At 41.5% G+C, this 13,797-nt stretch overlaps 1 protein-coding gene across 1 annotated transcript; it reads right to left on the bottom strand.

The window, feature by feature from the left end:
* Window positions 1-9,587: 9,587 nt before the first annotated feature.
* Window positions 9,588-13,145, bottom strand: LOC142608394 (uncharacterized). Its single transcript, XM_075780169.1, has one exon. The coding sequence runs from the start codon at window positions 12,904-12,906 to the stop codon at window positions 9,772-9,774; it is 3,135 nt and encodes a 1,044-aa protein (XP_075636284.1). The 5' UTR covers window positions 12,907-13,145; the 3' UTR covers window positions 9,588-9,771.
* Window positions 13,146-13,797: the final 652 nt, after the last annotated feature.

Consider the following 13,797-nt stretch of genomic DNA (forward strand, 5'->3'; position numbering starts at 1 on the left):
CTTAAGTGTCAAACAGAAACTTGGTTAAGTATGGTCCTCGGACCACAAACCTTGTGGAAATTGATATCTTGTCATTTGTTAAATAGAACCTTAGTTATGCCGGGTCCTCGGACCTTCTACTTTGGAGAAATTAACATTTGAAGTTACTGTTCTTAAGTGTCAAACAGAAACTTGGTTAAGTATGGTCCTCAGACCACAAACCTTGTGAAAATTGATATCTTATCATTTGTTAAACAGAACCTTAGTTATGCCAGGTCCTCGGACCTTCTACTTTGGGGAAATTAACATTTGAAATTACTGTTCTTAAGTGTCAAACAGAAACTTGGTTAAGTATGGTCCTCGGACCACAAACCTTGTGGAAATTGATACCTTATCATTTGTTAAACAGAACCTTAGTTATGCCGGGTCCTCGGACCTTCTACTTTGGGGAAATTAACATTTGAAGTTACTGTTCTTAAGTGTCAAACAGAAACTTGGTTAAGTATGGTCCTCGGACCACAAACCTTGTGGAAATTGATACCTTATCATTTGTTAAACAGAACCTTAGTTATGCCGGGTCCTCGGACCTTCTACTTTGGGGAAATTAACATTTGAAGTTACTGTTCTTAAGTGTCAAACAGAAACTTGGTTAAGTATGGTCCTCGGACCACAAACCTTGTGGAAATTGATATCTTGTTATTTGTTAAACAGAACCTTAGTTATGCCGGGTCCTCGGACCTTCTACTTTGGGGAAATTAACATTTGAAGTTACGTCATTTGTTAAATAGAACCTTAGTTATGCCGGGTCCCCGGACCTTCTACTTTGGAGAAATTAACATTTGAAGTTACTGTTCTTAAATGTCAAACAGAAACTTGGTTAAGTATAGTCCTCGGACCACAAACCTTGTGGAAATTGATATCTTCTCATTTGTTAAACAAAACCTTAGTTATGCCGGGTCCTCGGACATTCTACTTTGGGAAAATTAACATTTGAAGTTACTGTTCTTAAGTGTCAAACAGAAACTTGGTTAAGTATGGTCCTCGGATCACAAACCTTGTGGAAATTGATATTTTGTCATTTGTTAAACAGAACCTTAGTTATGCCGGGTCCGAGGACCTTCTACTTTGGGGAAATTAACATTTGAAGTTACTATTCTTAAGTGTCAAACAGAAACTTGGTTAAATATGGTCCTCGGACCACAAACCTTGTGGAAATTAATATCTTCTCATTTGTTAAACAGCACATCAATTGTTGTTCTTATTCTTATCACACGCTTTGTGGAAATCAGTATCTTACCATTCATTAATTTAGACCTTAAGTTCTATATCTTTAAGTGTTAAACAAATTTTTGTAAGGAATGGTCCTCGGACCTTACATCCTACTAAAAGCAATACTTCAGATTACAAAGGTTTAACAATCGTATGAGTTTTCTAACTAAGGCATTGTTTAATATCCAAACTAAGTTATACGGCTGTTTTGAAGTTATAGTTGTTTGATTGGTGGAGTTAGACTTATTTATTCTGTTCTCCCTTTAACTATTTATCAGTGAGAACTTTCATGACAAGCACAAAAAGAATAAAGTAAAACAAATACAGCATGAATGAAAGTTGAATAAAACTGTTCTTCATTAATTATATACATCAAAAAAGGGGGAGTACAGAAAGTTCCTATACTAGGCCCTAAGCTAGGGGAGGGGGGTCTTGGAGGGAGCTCCTGCCAGCCTCAGTGCTCTTTAGTTCCAGCTCAAAGGTAGACAAGACTTGCTTCCCTTTGTCTGTTGAAGGAATGAGGGGCTCCACGTTTTGAATCTGCTCCTTCTCGGCACCACCACACTCGTCCTTCTCTTTATGGGAACCTTCAGGTTCTGTAGGATCAAGAACAAGTTCTTGCACCACGGGAGGAAGGGCAGGAGAGGCAACAACATGAGGGTCTTCAATTTCCTGTATGTCTAGGGGAAGCCAAATGTTCTCGGGCTTCCTCAGCTCGGAAGCTTGAGGAACCCCTGCTGCATTCATGGCCTGCTCCCCCGAGCCTGGCGACGGTACTCTCGGCACAAGGCCGCAAAAGCTTCGTCGGCTGTTCTTGCGTTCTAGTCACCCCCTCACGATAGGCGGCCTTTTCGCGGCCTCGAGTGCTTACTTGTGGGTGAGAGCCTCCTCCTTCAATCGCGTAAGCTCCTTCTCCAAGTCGGAGCGTGCCCGTTGGGCTAGAGAGAGCTCGTCGTCCTTCGACGAAGAAGCTTCTGTTGCCCTCCACTTGGGTCTCCATCGTCTTTAAGGCTGGCCTCGGCGCCATCCCTTTCTCTTTTCGAGGTTGGCCACTGCGATGTGATCTTCCCGTTTTACGCTAAGGCTGGCCTAGGGACCTTTTCTCTCCGCAGCTCTTGCTCCATTCCAACTCGCTTAGATAGTCCTCCTGAGAACTTCTCGGCCGCAAAAACTTCTTGAATGGACTGCAAAAATGTCAGGAGGTTAAACATGGTAAAGTGTCTACAAATGAATCTAGAGTACAAGTGTGAGATGGAACTTACCAGAGCTAAACCCCTTTTTAATGAAAGGAATAATTGAGGCTGGCCCATCTTTTCCAAGGTTTCCATGTCCTTGGGCAGCAGGAGAGGACGCTCCAACGCCTCGGCCAAATGGTGGGCGTGGCCTTGTTGGACTGCCCTAATGCTGGAGTGGCAGGGAATTGGTGCGCCGTCCAGTCTCAAGTCAGAAGACCAGGTAGTTGGTGCTCGACGCACCTCGGCCACGTCTCTGATCTCCCCGTTTTCAACTGAGCGGGCGCGCCCTTTGCCCTTGTCCAGTTTCTGCTGCTGGGCCGGCGCGGGCTGTTTCATTTTCTTCTGCTTTTCACCACCAGCTCCCTCGGCCTCCGCCTTCCTTTTCTTCTTGGGATCTTCGGTCGGAGGCTTGGGGTCGGCTGGAGGAGGAGGAGGTGGTGGTAAAGCCGGGGGAACTTGGGACCCCCTCGTTCCCTTCTTTGCCACTCGTGCGCCTCTCGCGGTCATAAAGCCCTTCAGCTCGTCCATCTCTTCTTCAATGGAGCTGTCGTCTGGACGCGCTATCACTAGACCCGCGACCCCAGAGGCCTCGGCTGCTTCTTCTTCCTCGTCGGAAAGAACAACGAACGGGTTTCCGCGAGGTCGTGGGGCGTCCTCGAGCTGAAACTGTTCTATCTCCTCGTCCAACGTGTTCGAAGAAGACACTTGCTCCTCTGGGATAGCAATTGCTTGAGAGTGCGCGGCGAAGGGGATTGCCGCTATGGGCTGTGTGTACAATACGGTGTGAGGGGCGTCAGGAATGTCGTGATCAGCCAAGAAGTGGGGTCGGGCTACGTGAATCCTCCTACGCCTTCGGTCACCCGCGATTATTGCGTTCTCGATCTCCTGGAAGTCCGAGGAGATAGGGTCGTACCCCAGAATCAAATGAGCCGCCCTAAGTTGTAAGTCTGCACTAACGAACACCTCGGAGCGTAACACTCGATTTAAATCTACAACGTTGCAATGGCTTAAGCGTGGGCGCACGTTTTGCTTATCTGCAAAGAAAGACATCCAAATAAACAAACATGGTCAGATTCATAGAACATGTAACAAATTAAAGTTAGACGCTCAAGTAAATGCAAATGCACATTTCTAGATGTTAGAGGGAATTATGGGTTGGGAAGTTAAATCCTAAGGTGTCGCACCTGGATCTCCCCACTTAACTGGGCAGTGGGGGCCGTCGTGCCAGTTGCCAGAGACGATGAGGTAGTCATCCTTCATGCCTTTATTAGACTTGGGCAGACAGGAGATTAGCCTAACTACGCTAGAACGGGATTTGATATAATAACATACATTGGTAAGTTTATGGCACTCGTACATGAAAACAACGTCGTGCCAGGTAAGGTTCAGACCCATCTGCTCGTTTAGAGCATCTACGCTTCCTAAGACCCTAAAAACGTTGGGAGTGCACTGATCGGGGCACAATCGGTGGTTGTAGAGGTACTCCCTGGTTACGGGTTTCATTAGGAGGGTCATCCCACCTTCTACGAAGGCGACCGTTGGGATGATGACCTCTTCGGTTTTCCTAGAACCGGCCACAGCTTCCGCCGGGCAGTATTTTAAACCTACGTCGCTGGGCATGTGATACTTGGCTCTAAAATCCTCCACCCCAGCAGCGGTATCAACTAGACACTTAAATTTTCCCATTAGAAAGGAACGAAAGACTAAGTTCTAAGAGGGAGGACGGTTAGAAGGGGAGTCGAGAACAGGATCCGAGGAGAATGGGTTGAGGAAAGAGAATAGGAACTTACAGATTTGAAGTTGTGCGAATTTCCACGGATTTGTGCAGACAAAAGGTGATTACTGATGTTTTGATGGGATTTGCCTCTGAAGAAATAAATGAAGGCGCAGGTTCCCGAAGCGTCACAACGTGCGGGAAGCGGCCTCGAAATTACATTTGTCCCGCCCAAATTTTTGCGAAGTAACAAGGGCCGTTGGATGCTCATCTCACCGTTGAACGTGGGGGACAAGGTGTAACTTACGGTAATAAATGCGCGGGTTTTTGAAAATAAACCACCAAGTGGCATCCTCTGGAACGCGAAACGGTCTTCACACGCGCAGTTATGTACAAAACGTGTGGGGTAAGTTCTTGTTGGATCAAACCCCTATTTTTCTCCTCGGATGCTAAAAAATAGAGTTTTGAGGGGCTATTGTGGGAGTAAAAGGACCCAAGCGGGTATTTGGGCCTTTGGGCTCTAGCAAGGAGGGCCGATCTACTCTTGGGTTAAGAATTGGTTAGTACTACGAATCGGCCCATACGCCGAGGGTCCGAGGATACAGCCGAGGGTGAGTTTCTCCTCGGACAGATCCAAGAGAACTTGGAGATTCACTACGAAGGGCAAGGCAGAATTCTGGAAGGACTGTTGGTTAAAAGGGGAAACCCACGAGCCTTGAGGTACAGGTGTGGGAAAAATACCAAAAGTAAAGGCACCACCTCCGCATTAAAGACTCTACACCTACCTCCCTGACGCATTAATGGGGAAGTGACCCCGAACGATGAAAGCTAAAACTTCGGTCACTATTCAAAGGCACTAAGAAAAGAAATATCTAGGGGGGAGGGGATTGGAGCAACACGTGGATAAAGTATCAGGAAAAGAAGTATTTAAGGGGGATGAACGCCAAAGAAAAGGGGGGGGGGGAGGCAAGAAACAAAGAAAGAAAAATTAAGAATTGTAATCTTTAAGAAAGAAAGAGAAATAATAAAGGGAGAGTCCTCGACTTACGTCAGGAGGTATTTGCAATTATCGTTTATTATTTACAAGTGTTTGTAACTTTTAGCCTTTGTTATCAAGTTACCGATACTTAACTTTAGGTTTTACCACACTCTACAAATTTCATTGTTTAAGGCTCATTAGACCTGAGCCCGTAGTTGTCTTTGGGTCCAGGTGCAATTGTGCACTTACAACATCAGTAATTTGTAAAAAAGATTATAACTAACATTTTTCTCATTTTAAAGACCAAATCTAAAACAAAATATACAAGCCTAAAAAAATTAGCCCAACAACAAAATTACCAATAATAAAACTAAAAAAAAATTAAGCCTAGTCAATCAATTTTTCTCATAACAAACAATATGACCCAGCTAAGCAGCAATAGAGTCAGAAGCCGAAGCCACTACATACAACCAGCAGCAAAGCCGCCCCCTAACTCTAAATTATGGCTTTGTCCCTGTTGGATATGAAATAAGATTGACTCCCTTTGACAAATTAAGGAACTAACATAGACAAAAATGTTGACCTATAAAACTAATTTGACAAATTAAAGTAAAAGTCATGAGACAATTGTAGAGTGCTCTTGTAGAAAATAAATTGACAAACTTGATTTTGTTCACATTTGACAATTTTTTTTTAATGTGTTAACGGTTAAGATATATGAGCAAATTTTTACATGTAGATATTAAATATTACTCGACCTTTAGTCTAGATGGAGGCTGTTTCACCGGCTATTGTTCCTCTTGTTTAACGTTTTGGCTTATTTATCTGCACCTGATTAATTTCATGTCTTTCTGTTTCTCAAAAAAAATATATAATTATATACAAATATTACTTCTTCTTTATTTCTGGGTTTGGCGACGTACAAAGATTACAAATTGAATAGCCCTTGTGACAACCATGCAGAGAGTCCCTGTCCATGGTCCACATACCCTACTCTCGAAGCTGCTTCTGAATCAAAATCCAGACCCATTTACTAACCCAAAAAACCATCTGCTTTCCATTCCTTAAAGAACATTGATTAACATTAATGGTATCAATCTTCATGCCGGGGCTTGTCTTGCCAACCCTCTCAATCCTCACATCCTTTTATTCCAATGACATAAAATCATCAACCCTGAAATTCTGGGCAGAAGATGAGCATCTGACACGGATAAGCTCCAAGCTCTTCCCAATATAGAATTCAAAGGTGGGATCAATGGACTTAAGAAGTATGTCACCATGACACCATCTAAGAATTATACCTATACTCCAAACACTTGTTGATTACATAGGCCTTCACTAAATCTCCTTGATCAGCTCTGCATTAGAATCGTAACAAGTCATCAACTTGTAACTTGTAAATACCAAAATAATAGTCTTCTGATTCTGCACACCATAAAAAACAGCATCAGTAGGCCCATGCTCAGCATTGCCCATTACAACTCTTACAGGAGATATGGTTGCATTTCCCCGAATGATCCTGGTGAGAGACCCCGAGTGCTCTATCACATCAAAAACTGGTTTAGATATTAAAATAACAAGAAGAATGAATAAATTTAATGAACCAAAGAGTCCATAACCTCTCCCCAATCCAGTACCATCCTGTTGTCATCTGCAGAAGAATTTTAAAATTTAATCCAGATCATGCCAATACCTTTTTCTTTTTCTTTTTTTTGATTGGTATGTCAATACCAATAATATTACCAAGAAAGATAAAAATCAAGAAAATATGAGTGATAAATCCGATTTCCATCAACTCAAGATATGGCTTAATGCCCTTTTCCTTGTGTTTGCCATACCACAACCTGAATTCTTTCCAAGGTTTTGGAAAGAGAAGTGAACCCAACTGCTAACCATGGTACAATAAAACTGTGCTTTGTCACCTGTAGTCAACAATCAATTAAATCTGGGGATATAATTAAGGGATGAAAATTATCAACCACAAGTTGGGCTAAGGAAACACGAAACAAGGGCCATAGGCACAATAGTTCAGCATAAAAATACAATAGGGGTAAATATATATTAAGGATCATCCTCATCCATTCAATTGCATTTATGCCACTGCCTTCACCATAGGACTAGAATAGCAAATATATTAATTTAATTTTCAAGAGTACCCTTGATATACTAACTAATTTAGTTCCATTATTTGGGAATTCAAAAATAAACCAAGTCACTAGAGATTACTTCAAATGAAAAAGGGAGTCACTAGGTCAGCCACTAAAATACTCTCAAGTCCCATATGTTGGTCAAGGATCTGACTGTTGAACCTCAATATTTGTGAGGAACTCAAGTGCTTTTAGAACGCACTATACATTATACAAGGAGATAAAGTTATGTAAATGGCTAGCAAGTAGCAACCGATGTAACTGATTTATCTTTTTGGCTATTTTTATTTTAACTGTTTATCCTACTAATGACTCCATCAAAGAATAATAAAAATGTCAAAATCAGTCACTATCTGTTAAGAATTATCAAACAGCCAGAGAAGCAACTCCAAGCATTCTAATGTTTCCCAGAAACATTAGCTTTACAAACTTAATGCTTACCAGTGCATGGACGTGTACAAACACACGTGTAATCTTACCAGATTATTTTAGTAATCTGCACGTCTCCTACAACTTCCAACAAAGACGTGATTCTTTTTAGAAGAACTCACAAATTTAAGTTGTTTCCGGACAACAACTTTGACAACCAGACAAGTGACCTCAAACAATTGAATGTTGATAGGACTTAGCATAAACTGTACTGATTATCACCATTGCGTTGCTGACTTTATTTGGCACTTGCCTATTAGGCTGGGGACATTGCAGATATAAGCTATAATAATATATTACATGTGTGAGTCCAAAACAAAAACCTTAAACAGTTAATCTATTATAGTAAATTCAGTGACCCTTGTGCAACAATCTAAGTGAATGATGTCTTTCAATTCATACTGAATTTTTTATTGCAAATACCCCTAAGGTTATAAACTTATAATTGAATATTACATCCGTAATGGATAATCAAAGAAATCTGTGGCAAGCATGTAAGACCTACTAAAACAAACTGTGTATAGTAAGATTCTAACACCTAATATGATCAGACAGTCAGAACAAATAAATAACAACATTAAATCCTTAAACAATTACCATTGCACCAAATAATAGCTCTTAATGTTCCACTAAGTGGCTGCTCTTAAAACTTGAACCTTACACATGCCTGAGACTCTAACCACCCTTAATCAGATTTTATAAAACTATATTTGAACACATGAATGAAGAACCAATTCAGTAAATCCACATTCTAGACCATCCTCATTCCTCATCCATTCAAGTGTGCAATTTAAGTAAACTTGTGTAAAATTGTAAATGGCTAGCAACTGGTGTAACTGATCATTTATCTTCTTCTTTTTTGATAGGTAATCAACTGGTGTAACTGATCATTTATCTTTTTGGCTATTTTTATTTGTTAACTGTTTATTCTACTAATGACTTCCAAGAAAGAATGACAAATGTAAAATCAGTCACTATCTTTTAAGAATTATCAAACAGCCAGAAAAGCAAACTCCAAGATCCTTGATCAAAGTTGTAAGCTGGAGATCAAAACCCAAATGAAAAGTGATTCTCTAGTAAAATCAATGCTATCAGTTTCCTTCTGTCACTCCATTTCTTTTATAAGTAATGCCAAATTTCATTAAAAATAAAATTCTCATACACAGGAAGAATACAACAGAATCGCAAGGAAAAAACAAAACTTAATTACAAGGGATTTTCCTTCTTTCACTACCAAAACAAAGTACTCTAATGTTTCCCAGAAACTTTAGCTTTACAAACCTAATGCTTACCAGATTACAAGCTATGTTACTATGATGGAGGTGTGCAAACACACATGTAATCTTACCAGATTATCTTAGTAATCCACATTTCTCCTACAACTTCCAACAAAGACTGATTATTTATAGAAGAACACACAAATTTGAGCCGTTTCTGGACACCAGCTTTGTGAACCAAATGAGTGAACTCAAACAATTTATTGTTGATTCAACTTATAGCATATAGCAATTAGGTATGACATTGTACATGAGACAGTTGTCAAATTGTATCCTCTCAAATATGCTAAACGATACAAGGGAACACCACTTTCCAAAGCATATTCCAAGCATCATTAGAAAAAACTATATGCAAGGAGCCACAAAGACAATTGTACAATTGTACAGAGATGCAAGGATTCTACTCAAAACAATAGCAGCAATACTCTCCAAAGTAAGCCCTATAGCCAGAAAATTATTCTTGAAACAAGTAATATCATGAAATGAGTTGCATTTCACACAAAAACAGAAAATAAATAGGTTAAACTCATGCTGAAAATAACTTTAAAAAAATCATGCTGAAGTGAAAGTTGATCTTGATTATACAGAATGAATTTTTTTCCCATAATCAATAGTAAGATATTGCCTTATATATCTCTTCATTGCTAATTACAAAAAAAAGAGTATAAACTTTCTTTTCATAATCAATGATGAAATCTATTGCCTTTCGTAATAGCTAATGGCACAACAAAATCAAAAACCTCTATACTTTACGAGCCAAGGTCCTCTGCTTTGTTGCATGCTGGACTACTTTTTCCTCCACGGGAAGGCCTTTCCGTCGTCTTACACTATCGATGAGTTTCCTAGCTGTATTTGGAGGCACACTAGAACCGTCTCCAAACTCTTCAATTTCCTCCTCTGTTTTGGGTACAAAGAAAGGATCCTGAGGAAGTTCTTCCCAGTGGCTTAGTACAAGAAGAACACTAGCAGCTCCAGAAGTCCACCTTCTCAGCTCATCTGCAAAACCAATACTTTCAGAAACTGGCACATATGCATGCACGGTGAACAATGGGGAACCTTCCTGCATTATTTCCTTGCTCACTCGGGCCCGCCTTCTACCAAGGACAGCATACATGGGACCCAAATATTCAGGAGGGGTGTTCAGCTCGCAGAAGTACATGGCTTCCACAAGTCTCGACTTCTTCTGAAGCACAATCGCCCTACAAGCATCTTTGACAGCCGTGATAACCTGTCCTGTGAAGATGCCATACTGCTCAGCTTGTTGTTGGTGGGAAGTTTCAGACTCATTAGCCTGCCCCATAAATGGAGAAATATAAGCCTCAACAACAAATGCCAAACCCCACATAGGTTCATCACATAAGGGTCCAGCTGCAGTAGCAAGTTGAAACCCAGTTACAACACTACTTTCAAGATGCTCGGCTTCCATGGATAATGCTTGAGTTACTTCTGAAGATGTCTCAGCAGCTTTGTCACAATCAATAGAATCATCCACAAAGCCTAATCTCTGAGATACATGAGAGGAGCCACGTATAAGAACAAAGGAGTCAACACCCTTTCTTTTGAAATCCGGGGTGAATAGGATATTTGGACCAATCTGCCTAGGCCCAAGTGCCCAGATCTTTTTAAGAAGCTTTAGCCACTTCGCTCTACATTTCTCAGCCCGGTCTTTGTCAGTCTCAGTCATTAACAAAATATCTTTCTCCACAGCATCCATTATCCGTTTCTTAAATGCTTCAATAGGATTCTCATCTTCTAAAATGCTTGATCTTTGGGTGTCCAAACCTTTATTGGTTTGCCCAGACTTAACTCCAATAATATCCCCAAGTAAATCAGAACTATCATCAAGCACCTTGGTTAGAGTAGGCGGAAGCTTCATGACTTGTACCCGAACTACACATCTCCCATTAGGTGTTGTCTTTTCAATATAATCCAAACCCCCAGTTAATGACTTTAAGTTCTCTAGCATATAGGATACCTCTCCCTCAATGGTCTCTCTAAAGGACACGAGGGGCGGAGAGAATTCCAACTTTACCTTGGCAAACCTATCTGTCAAATCCTTCTTGCATCTTTCTAGATGAACCTCTCCTGCAGCTGCGAGGACATTTTCACCCCTTGCAGAAACACTGACCTCCACAAATGGGTCTGCCCGATTTAGAAGCTTTAAGCCTTTCAAAAGTGCACCCATATCTGCTGGATCAGATGGCTCAATTGCTACTCTAAGAGTTGGGGCAACCTGAAATACCATACTGGAGAAAGGCCAGCAATTCCTTGTGGATGAAAGAGTTGCACTTTTCAATATGTGCTGACCAAGGCCTCGAATTGCCACAACATTTCCTGCCTTTGCAGAAGCCACCAAGTTTAAGCCTTGACCCATCATTAGATACAAGGATTGCAACTCAGCCTCCTGCACATGTTTCTGCATTGATTCCCCTTTTAGCGGATCATATAAAGCTGAAAGCACAAAAACCCTCTGTCCTGAATAAAGAACCCCACTAAAAATCCTAGCAAATGCAAGGAAACACTCATCTGAGTCACCCTCTCCACTTTCAGCTAAATTGTTTATAAACTCTCCATGTAAACCCCGCTGTGGAAGCATTTTCATTGGCACAGCAAACATCTTGGAAACAAAAGCAACACACGGTGCTTCAGGCCTTGTATCACAAGCCTCAACGGATTTTCTAACAAGTTCTGCGTCTGCAACAACATTGGAATCAACCCCATTGTTCAGAATCTCTCTCTTTGGAAGCAAACGTGAGACACGGAACGATTGTGCTGCAATAGGGTCTGGCATACACTTAACCACCATAGACAGTATTGCCTCAGATAAAGGAAGCCAACGGCTCATAACAGATTGAAGCACAACTTTCGGGTCCTTGTTCTGTAGCTCACGAGCGGGCACAGACAGATTAAACGACTTGATCACTTTCTCAAGTACCCCTTTATCCCCCTCCCCATCCAATGCCACTTGGTAAACCTGCCAAAGCGGCTCAAGTACAAATTGAACGAACATAGGCCGAGCCTTACTTCCTCCACCAACCCCCTTCTTCCCTGTAATCATCTTCGTCTTAGGATTAAAATACCTAGGACCCCACAACGCCTTCTCCAACGCAGCAGCACTCGCCCCAAGCTTCGAAGCATAAAACTCAGCAAACTCATGAATCCCAAAACCCCACCCGTCTAATGCACACACAAATGCCACATTCCCTTTCTGGGGTTGAAATGTGTCCTCCTCATCATCCTCTACAAACTCAAAACTCTCGTCCCCACCACCACCACCACCACCCGCCTCTCCCAACGACCCTGCAAGCACTGAATCCACATCACTCAAATACTTCTCAGACTTATACCCACTAACAATCCCATTAACCTCATGAACAATCCTCAACAACCGAGTATACGCCTCTAATGGACTCAACCTCAACTCACAAATCAACCTATCAATCTTATTGAGAACCAAACACGGCGAAAGCTTCTCAATCCAGCACTGTCTCAACACAGCGTGGGTTTGAATGTGCACGCCCTCTACGGCGTCGACCAATATCAACGCGCCGTCGCTCAATCGAGCGGCGGTGGACACCTCGCTACAGAAGTCCATGTGCCCTGGCGAGTCTATGAGGTTAATCGAGTGGTGCTTGTAGCGAAGAGCTATGGAAGAGCTCTTCATCGTGATGGCGCGCCTCTGTTCCTCGTCCAAATAGTCCATGAAACGGAGGCGGCCGGCGAGTTTCGGGTGGATAACTCCGCCGCCCGAGGCGGCGATCAAGTGGTCGGCGAGCGTCGTCTTGCCGTGATCCACGTGTGCTAGTATGCATATGTTTCGGATTTTGCGAGTTTCGGTATCGGAATTGGAATTAGAATTAGAATCGGAATCGCTCATTTTTTTTTCTCTCTTTTTTTCTATTATTTTGAAAAAAAAATTGAAGTAATGAGAAAGAGAGAGAGAGAGAAAGACTCACCGGCGGCGAAGTGAAGAGAAGAGAGGAACTGGGTTGCTCCGCTCCGGCGAAGCTTTGCAGAGATGGTAAACGGGTTTGGGTTGAGTTGAGTTGGGTCGGTACAGAGAGGGTTAGGGTTTATAAAGGGGCATGTGTGTAATTGTATCAGGATGTTAAGGTCATTTTCGTCAGCTCCAATAAAACCTGATTTTCGTTTCAGAAAGAAGAAGCATTCTTTTGAAGTTTGCCAAAACGGTACCCAAACACACAAAATGCACGAAAAGGGCTTTTTTGCGCTGTAAAAAGTCCTTTTTGCCCCTCCTCTTAACTCACTACCAAATAGAGCAAAAGGTTAAAACCCTACTATTTACTATTAAGAGAAGCCCAGATTGTTTTTGTGGCATCCATGCGTGGATTGGATCAAGTAAATGGACCAAATTTGGTGCTTTAAGTTTAGATTAATAGCCCAAGAATGTTCTGGATTGGGTTATTACGGCCCATTTGGTAGAGTAGTTTAATAACATGTTTTCAGTTTTAAAATATTACACTCTTTTTCACCCACACGTATTTTCAAAAACTACAAACAACGTTATTCTAGTAACGTTTTTTTTTTTTGAAAACATGTCCCACTTGACACAATTCGGACATGTCCAAATCATATTGGGCTTAGTGCATTGGACCCAAGCTTAACTTCTTCTTTTTTGTGCAAATCTATTGAAACAAAATGATAAATTATATTGTACTTATCAGTGGGAGAAGTATCTCTTATGTTAATTCCATAATAGTTAAAAGTTAACACAAGAATCTTACGAGTGTTTTTGTATATGATTTTA

The sequence above is a fragment of the Castanea sativa genome, chromosome 8, assembly GCF_040712315.1.
Source record: "Castanea sativa cultivar Marrone di Chiusa Pesio chromosome 8, ASM4071231v1".
In the NCBI taxonomy this organism is placed as follows: domain Eukaryota; kingdom Viridiplantae; phylum Streptophyta; class Magnoliopsida; order Fagales; family Fagaceae; genus Castanea; species Castanea sativa.